Consider the following 9,709-nt stretch of genomic DNA (forward strand, 5'->3'; position numbering starts at 1 on the left):
ATTTAGCTGAGCATGTTAAAACAAGGATTTTGGATGCTCCTTTGCAGTCTGATGTGTTGTTTGGTTCGCCTGTGGAAGCAGTCTTAAAGAAAATGGAGGACAAGGCTAAGTCTATGCAAACTGTTAAGGATTTTTGCAGGTGCAGCCTCCAAGTTTAGTAGAAATTGGCCTACTAAGGGATGGACTTATCCTGCTTATGATTCCCAGTCTAGGGGTAGGTCTAGACGTGGTAGGGGCAGAGCTCAAGGTTCTTTTAGGCCTAGGACAGGGAGTTCCCCTGCTCAGACTTCTGGTGAGGGCAGGGGTCAGTCCTTTCGTAAGCAGACCCAATGACCTGCCTTTTCAGCTGCCAGTACATTCTCGCCTGGCAGCACCTTTGGGAGGAAGGCTGTCTCTTTTCTAAGAAAATTGGGATTTAATTACCCAAGACAGATGGGTTCTGGATATCATTCACCACGGTTACAGGTTTTATTTCCATACCATGCCTCCTTTCAAAGGCATGCCAGACATTCCTCCTCTACAAAGACAAGAGGCTCACAAGCAAATTTCTCTGTTGCTCCACATAGGGGCCATTCAGCCAGTTCCTGTGCCAGAAAGGGGCCTAGGATTTTATTCTCGCCTGTTCCTAGTACCGAAGAAGGGGAACACGTGGAGGCCAATTTTGGATTTATCTATCCTCAACACTTATCTGGACATTCCCAAGTTCAAAATGTTGGCGTTACAACAGCTTTTACCTCTGCTGGGCAAGGATCACTGGATGGTAACTTTAGATCTCAAGGAAGCTTACCTTCATGTGCCTATAAGACTAAGTTGCAGGAAGTATCTGCGTTTCGAGCTGGAAATTCTCATTATCAGTTCTCTGCATTGCCCTTTGGCTTATCCACTGCGCCCAGAGTATTCACAAAGGTTCTGGCTCCAGTGATAGCTTACTTCAGGCTAAAAGGAATTCAAATCTATCCTTACTTGGACGACTGCCTGATTCTAGCTCAAGAAAAGGAAGACTTTCTACAGCATTTGGATTATGTCATAGCAGTGCTAAGATGCCTAGGGTATTCTGTGAACGAAATAAAGTCCAGTCTAGTACCCTCTCAAGACATGTGCTTTCTGGGTGTGAGACTGAATACAGCAGCCCAGATGGCCTTTTAACCCCGGACAAACAAAAGAATCTTTCCAGTTACTTCCATCAACTATCTCTTCAGTCCGGGCTGACTGCAAGGACAGTCCTTCAAGCCTTAGGGTTCATGGCATCTTGTATTCTGGTGCTTCCCAATGCCAAACTGCATATGAGGAAGCTGCAATGGTATCTCAAAATGTATGGACACAGCACTGCCAGGATTTGGACACTGTCATTCAAATAATACCTTGCATTCAAAAGGAATTTTTGTGGTGGGCTCAGGAATGTCACCTAAACAAGGGACTCTCTGTGACCCGGCCAGAGGCGAGTCAGATTCTAACGACAGATGCCTCAGACATTGCTTGGGGAGCTCATCTAAATGGAAAGTGGATACAAGACAAGTGGCCTGCCAGACTACAGCATCTACATATCAACATGAAAGAGATGTTAGCAGTCCAGTTTGCATTAATGGCTTTCAAGGAGTTACTTCTTCCAGGGCAGGTGTTGATTCTAACAGACAACACAACTGTCATGTGGTACATCAACAAACAAGGGGAACACATTCTTACCCATTGTGCAGGCAAGCAATGATTTTATGGGAGACTGCGCTCAGCTTGCAACTATCTCTTCAGGCAAGGTTTCTGTCCGGAGCACAGAACTCCTTAGCAGATGTGTTAAGCAGACAAATCATGGATCCCCACGAGTGGAAACTGGATCTTCATGTATTTCAAAAATTGACAGTGTCATGGGGAACTCCAGACATAGATCTGTTCGCTTCTCCACTAAACCACCAGCTGCCAAAGTTTTGCACAAAGAGGTTTCATCACACAGCTTGGAAAGTGGATGCTCTTTCTTTCAGTTGGAAAAATCTTCATGTGTATGCTTTTCCACCTCTGCCTCTTCTCCCAAAGGTGCTTCTAAAGGTCAGACAAGACAAGCCAAGGATGATTTTAATAGCTCCAGATTGGCCTCGGCAGCACTGGTACCCATTACTGAGGAATCTGGTAAGGAAACCTCCATGGCCTTTACCCTTGATTCCACACCTGTTGTCTCAGAGGGACGGTCACCTGCTCAATGTCAAGCTTCAATCTCTTCATCTAACAGCCTGGCATATTCTGTTTTGAAAGACAGCAGGTCTCAACTTCCTCAACAAGTTTTAAATGTGATTATGGAAGCCAGAAGACCTAGTACAAGGAAAGTGTACGCAGAAAAATGGAAGAGATTTTTATTTTGGAGTGCAGCAAACAATTTGGAGATTTCTGAGCCTAATTTGAGTGTGGCTCTTCAATATCTTACTGAGTTATTGGACAAAGGTTTGTCTTTCTCTTCCATTAAGATTCATGCTGCAGCAATTTCAGCTCACTATGATTGTGACCCACCATTGTTTTCGCATCCTTTGTTCAAGCAATTTCTTAGAGGGGCAAAGAATATAAGACCCCCACGTAGAGCTCCTACTCCTGCTTGGGATCTCAATTTTGTGTTGGAGAAACTTACTCTACAACCTTTTGAGCCTGCGTCTACTGCTGAATTGAAATATTTGTCATGGAAGACTGCTTTTTTGTTGGCCATTACTTCTGCAAGAAGGGTTTCTGAGTTGCAGGCCCTTATGGCGGTAGAGCCTTTTTGATTTTTCATAAGGATAGGGTATCTTACGTACTAATCCTTCCTTTATGCCTAAGGTGGTTTCTAGTGTGGCTTTAAACCAAACTATTCATTTGCCTACTTTTATGCAGATCCCCAAAATAAAGGGGAAAAGATTTTGCACACTTTAGATGTACACAGGCAATTGCGTTATTATTTGAGCAGGACTAAGGATTTTAGGCAGTCTCAGCAGTTGTTTGTTTCTTTTGCTTTGGGTTCAGGGCAAGCCTGTGTCAAAACAAACTATTTCTAGGTGGATTGGGTTTTGCATTGCATTTTGTTATTCCCATCATGGCAAGGAGATTCCAGCTGGAATTAGGCCTCATTCCACTAGGGCTACTGCCACTTCTACAGCATTTCTAAGGGGGGTGGCCACTAAGGATATTTTGGAGGCAGCTACTTGGAGTTCAGTGCATACTTTCTCTAAGCATTATCACCTTCCTCTCTACTCTAAGTCTAGGGCTGGTTTTGCCACAGCTATTTTGCAAGGCATGTTGTCAGTTCCTGCTTCCTTATGATTTGCCAGCCTCCCTTACCTCTGCTTTGGGATTCTACCCAATAGTTAGGACTGCAGCAATGTGGAATGAAGAACATAGTACAGTTTTGTACCTACCATAAATGTAGATGTTCGAGGATCCACATTGCTGCAGTCCAATTTACCCTCCCTCCTTCCCCTCTGTGTTTAAGGGTGGTTGTGTAGGTGAGGTTATATTCTGGTAATTTTGTATGTATTGTACATATTTTTGGTGCAGGTATGTTTGGAATTTTTGGTTTTGGCCTTAGCTTTTCAGGGTCTTCTGACATCTGGGGCAAGAAAAGACTGAGGATATGACGTCGGTCATGCGCATTAGTACCCTGACGTACTGACGTCAGTCTAATGCGCCCTGACCGACGTCAGCCATATACTTTGGTATTCGGGCCGACTGGACAGCGGACTACCCCAATAGTTAGGACTGCAGCAATGTGGATCCTCGAACATCTACATTTATGGTAGGTACAAAACTGTACTTTTTTGTGTGTTTATGTGTTTGGTTTGCTGTTGTGGTAGGTCTATGTGAGACTGGAATTGTAGTGAGTGTGGTTTCCTTTTCCTCCTGACTGTTTTCGCCAGTACTGAGTTGAGAGAGCTTAGCCTCCAGTATGGCTATATGGTTGCATGTCTCACATGTGTTGGAATTTGTTGGGAGGAGGAGAGGGTTGTCTGTGTAAATGAGGCATGTTTTGTTTCACTAGGTTGACATCATTAAGCCTACAGCCTCTTTTTGTGGGAGACCCGAGATAGTATTTATACTGACTAAGTGAAATTTGTTCAGGGCACAAGGCACATTCACTTACTCCTGTCATGGTAGGGGTGCTTCTTCCTGCTGGGAAGATGGAGAAGGAAAGCTCTAGTATGAATGAGGTTACAGCTCGATTTCTGCTTTTACAACATAATAGTTAAGGTGACATAGGGTGCAGGGTTTGATCCTTGCCTTTGAGGGAAATTGTCTAGGCTTTAAATGGGCTGCAAGGACAGTTAGCCTAGAACTTACCTATGAACCTATAAGGGCAGCTAGCCTAGAACTTACCTATGAACCTATAAGGGCAGCTAGCCTAGAACTTACCTATGAACCTATAAGGGCAGCTAGCCTAGAACTTACCTATGAACCTATAAGGGCAGCTAGCCTAGAACTTACCTATGAACCTATAAGGGCAGCTAGCCTAGAACTTACCTATGAACCTATAAGGGCAGCTAGCCTAGAACTTACCTATGAACCTATAAGGGCAGCTAGCCTAGAACTTACCTATGAACCTATAAGGGCAGCTAGCCTAGAACTTACCTATGAACCTATAAGGGCAGCTAGCCTAGAACTTACCTATGAACCTACTATTTCTTCTTTGTGTGATGCTTGTGCTGATTCTATGCCTGAAATGGATGTGGGTATGGTTAAAATTACTGAAATGAATTCTGGGAGACTGGATAATGATACTTTATTATGTTTAATGGATGAAAGTGAAACTGATGGTAGAAAATGAAGATTTGGGAAGATGTAAAGACGTGCAACAACAGATGGTGTCACAGTTACTTTAGAAGATTCACCTATTTTGCTGGTTCCTGGTAGACCTTCTACTGGAGGGTCTTTCCATCTGGTTTCGATGTTGCAGGAAGTGTAGGACAGCATTAGCATTGCTTTCCTAAAAGAAAATGGTCTACTCTTCAGGGCAGAACTGTTCCTCACAGGGATATATACTGCTGTGGTTACATCTTCTTTTCTACCAGCTACTGTGCAAACGATACTAAAACAATTCAGTAGTTTGTAGAAATCTCAAACATGGCTAACCTATCAGTCCCCATGCTGTTTGGAATGCCTTGCTTATTCCATGGGTTCATAAGTTGTTACACGTCGCTTGATCAGTTATATCATTTGTAGCCTGGCCATTGCAGCTCCCACTGCTTGCTAACTGTTTCCATGAGTTACCCATCCATTCCTCCAGACTGCATTTGAACAGAGTTAGGGAATTACTTTGTTTAACATGAAGTGGGACTCATTTCAGTGGAGAATTCTTTTTGTATGCTATTTATCATGCCAACAGGTTCTGTTTATGTCATGTGAAGATTAAGATTTTTAGTACAGATGTTCATGGTGTTGTCAGTTTTGCGAATATGAAGGCAGGCACTTAGGACAGGGTCACTTGAGGCCTTGTATTCTAGGAAATGGTCACCTGTCAGTATTCTCTATGAGAAAACAGAGACGGGGCTCTAAAGCATTCTATATAGGCAACAGAAGTCAGGTATTTGATTTTCTTTATGAAGAAACACTTGGGTCTTTCAAGATGGATCATTTATTTGGACTGGTGTTTGTCAAAGGAGGCACTGTAATCAATTATGGCTCTGGTAAGCAACAAACAGAGTTATAATTACATCTGTGGACCTGGACAAAGTACCTTAGAGGTCTACTGGGATAGCTAGAAGGACTTCTAGCACCATTTGTTTGTGCAGGTAAGTCCTTATTGTCAAATTTGGGAGTTCTTAGGAAGATGAAGATGCCACCAAGTTTACAGTCATTGACAAACATAGACAAAAGCTCCTGATGTCAGCTTTGACATCAGGGAAGACATTGACCAGGTTTAGCACAGCTAACATGATTTGCATAGAGGTACTTTAGTTTTCTCCCGATGTTTATGTGTACAATGTCCATAATGACGCATTCCATTGCCTTATAGATGAAGCTTGTGAGGCTTATGGATCTGTAGTTACCAGGATCAGTGGCATAGCCTCCTTCGTGTGAGGCAGTGAGTGCCACAGTTGTCCAAGACTCAGACACAAAACCAGATGAGAGTCAGCAAGCAGGTTATGAGGCAGAGGTAAGTAAAGCAGATTCTTATATTAGCAAGAAAGCACCGCAGCACACGCTCAGGCACCAGTGGGCCACTTTCACCTCTGACAGAGTCTTTAGGACTTGATCAGTGCTGATGTTTGGAGGGGCTAGGTGGGGGACATACCTTTCAACTGTCCAGATTTTTTGCAGAATGTCCAGATTTTTGCGTCATATTTTTGGTTTGTTCCTCATAAAATTTGTAGTTTTCTGGAAAATCGTTGAAGACTAAAGTAATTCAATAATGACAGATATGAATTTTAGACTTCAAATTCTTAATAAAATGCGTGCTAAGAGAAAACCTGTTATTCTAGCAACATTTAAAATCTGTCCCTATTTTTGGGCCTTTGTGCCCCATTATTTTTGGCCATGTCCAGACTTCTTGTACTAAGAGTTTGAGAGTTATGAGTGGGGACTGGGGAAGCATTTGAACTAAATCTGTCAGCTAGTAGGTCAGCTATGTCTTCAGAGGCAGAGTAGAACCGGGCATTACATATCTTCTCAGTGAAGTGCTGGGTGTTGCTTCTAAGGTACTTAACATGGTTGGAAAAGGACTTGTGATTATCTTTCACAAAGGACACAGTTTTGTGTTTATACTTGTCCTTGGAAGATTCGATTTTGTTTCTATGCTCTTTCTTTAACTTTCTGAGACTAATTTGAGGTGTGAATTTTCAGTTTTCTCCAGAGGGAGAGGAGATTTTGTTTCCTTTTGTTATAAAGCTTGTTTCTGCCATGGTTCAGTCAAAGGGAACTTTGCATTTCATAAACTTGATAATGTTTTTGTTATAGATTGGGGCTGATGCCTTATTGCAGGTACTGAGGTATGGGTAAAACCCCTCCATGAAGGCAGCAGCATTTGCTGTTGGGTCTTCAAGGGGAGGGGATTCTTGAAACGCTTCAAGTCATCATATAGTTGAAGTAAGTTTGCCTTTTAGAAACATCTATAAGTGGTAAGGTTTGTGAGTGTTCTGTGGTGGGACATACTTGTAAGAAGAGAAGCACTGCTTGATGGTCAGATCTAATAAGGGAGGCTGTGTTTACAAGTACAGAGTGCAATGGTGATGACTATAATGATCAAGTCCTTCTTCTGATAGGGCAGGATACAATCCAGTTAAATGAGTGAGCATTAATGAAGTCTAGGAATTGCTGAACACATTTATTTGGCTGGACTTCCCTGCTTCCTCTTGCCTTTTTCCAGTCTTTCCCAAATTTTCTTTCCCAAATTTCATCTTGTGGTTTCCTGCACGTGTGACCAAACCATCATAATCTCTTCTGTTTAACCTTCTCTGCCAATGACCTCCTTTGGCTTCTGCTCTGATGCCCTTATTTCTTAGTCTGTCCCACAGTGTGTACCCCCTACACACATCTCAGGCACTTCATCTCCATCACTTTTAGCTTCCTCAACTGGTCTGCCTTTATTGCCCAGGCTTCTGTATCATATAGCAGTACTGGTTGTGCCACTGTTTTGTACACCTCACCTTTCAGCTTCTTTGGCATTCTTCTGTCATACAGTAACCCTTGACAGTCTATGCCAGGTGGCTGCATCCCCTCTGATTCTAGCTTTGACCTCCTCATTCAGACATCCCTTCTCCTCAATCACTCCTCCCAGATAATTAAAGCTGAGACCTGATCCGCAATTTCCCTTCTGTATCAGTTTTCCGTTCTGATTTCCCCATTTGCTGTCATGACAACTGTCTTGTCTGTATTCAGTTTCATCTCATGTGACTTCAAGTTTTGCATTCCTTTCTCCTGTCATTTACGGTTCAGACTCTGCTTGTCCTGCCACATTATATATACTAATGTGTGTGTGTGAGTGTGTGTGTGTGTGTGTGTGTGTGTGTGTGTGTGTCTGTGTGTGTGTGTGTGTGTGTGTGTGTGTGTGTGTGTGTGTGTGTGTGTGTGTGTGTGTGTGTGTGTGTGTGTGTGTGTGAGTGTGTGAGTGTGTGTGTGAGTGTGTGAGTGTGTGAGTGTGTGAGTGTGTGAGTGTGTGAGTGTGAGTGTGTGTGTGTGTGTGTGTGTGTGTGTGTGTGTGTGTGTGTGTGTGTGTGTGTGTGTGTGTGTGTGTGTGTGTGTGTGTGTGTGATGTTGAAAAAACAAAGATGGGCATTTCCAGTGACTGAATGACTCAAAGGCAGTGCACAAATCATTTCTAGCAATCCTATATCACACACCAGACTGTACTGTGAATATATTTCTTATGGATTCCTTTGAAGCTGTAAGCTGCCCTGATTGAGTCCTCATTACACACAAAAAGTGCATGAAGTGAGCCTGAGGAAAGGAACATTTGTGCATGTGACAGCCGAATGCATAAACAGTAAGCAATTGCTGATGCATCCTGCAACACAAGGTGTTAAGAGGAAAGTGAGAAAGCTACACAAACCAATGTGACGCATGTGAGCAGCTGAGCAGAGGACAGTACAATAGCAGTAAGCAGACGATTAGTCATGTTGTTACACTTCAGTAAGTTTTGATGATATCAGCAATGTTGCTAATCGTGCATGTAAGTCTCTGTCATTTGCATTTCTGTTACTGTGATAACAAACCATGTAAACTTCAGGGGAAAGACAATACTTGATAAATCTGACACTTATTTATGCATCTGTTTCCTGCAGATACGATGCACTTGTGACTGGGCGACATGCCAGGAAGACCATTGCCGTACTGTGGATTATATCACTCATCATTGGGTTGATACCGCTTTTCGGCTGGAACAACTGGATGCAAGTGGCACAAAACTGCACTGATAACACAGACAACACAACTAGCAACAACCTTTCAGCTTCCATAGGAACTACCAGTGCAACGGCTTCAGCAGGATTCGTAAACACCACCACCACCCCAAACAATCAGCCAAATTGGTCCTGTAAGGTGAAGTGTCAGTTTGAAAAGGTGATGGACATGCGCTATATGGTTTATTTTAATTTTTTCGGCTGCGTTTTACCGCCACTCCTCATTATGCTTGGCATTTACATCAAGATATTCCTTGTGGCCAGAGCACAACTGAAACAGATCAACATGGAGAAAGGGGGTCCAGGACGATCAAAAGGGTTCCTTCTCAAGCAGATCCATGCTGCAAAATCACTTTCTATGATTGTGGGGCTCTTTGCAATCTGCTGGCTGCCCCTTCACATTCTGAACTGCATTCACATATTTTGTCCTAACTGTGAGAAGCCATCACTCTGGTTAATGGACCTGGCTATTGTACTCTCCCATGCAAACTCTGTGGTAAACCCTGTCATCTATGCGTATCGCCTTAGGGAGTTCCGTTTGACATTTTATGGCATTGTTTTCCGGACCTTCCACAAGAACAAGGAGCTGTCAATACAAGGGAATACTAGTATAATGCATAGCTTGGATGGCCAGGTGAGGGTTTGACAGTGACAAATTCATTTAAAAGTTTAAAGTTTACACTGGTGCATTCGATGCGCTTACAGATAAAAGTTTGGAGCCATTACTGTGCATTTTGTGGTCATCCACATCTTCTCACACTGGTCAGCATGTGGCACCAGCAAGGAGGACCACAAAGCACCAGGATAAAGCAGAAGCTTTAGCATAACATGAAGGTGAGAATACGTACCCGAAGATCTAGTGGTGTTCA

At 43.1% G+C, this 9,709-nt stretch overlaps 1 protein-coding gene across 1 annotated transcript in view; it reads left to right on the plus strand.

Moving 5' to 3' along the window:
• The window catches only part of LOC122814072 (adenosine receptor A2b-like), a 130,798-nt gene that overhangs the window by 119,521 nt on the left and 1,568 nt on the right, over positions 1-9,709 (plus strand). Inside the window, exon 2 of the mRNA XM_044086685.1 lies at positions 8,724-9,709. This exon is cut by the window's right edge and continues 1,568 nt beyond it. Within this exon, the coding sequence (XP_043942620.1) occupies positions 8,724-9,486 (763 nt within the window). The 3' untranslated portion in view covers positions 9,487-9,709. The remainder of the gene's footprint in view (positions 1-8,723) is intronic.

The sequence above is a fragment of the Protopterus annectens genome, chromosome 10.part0 (genome assembly GCF_019279795.1).
Source record: "Protopterus annectens isolate FY-2018-M chromosome 10.part0, PAN1.0, whole genome shotgun sequence".
NCBI classification, from domain to species: domain Eukaryota; kingdom Metazoa; phylum Chordata; order Ceratodontiformes; family Protopteridae; genus Protopterus; species Protopterus annectens.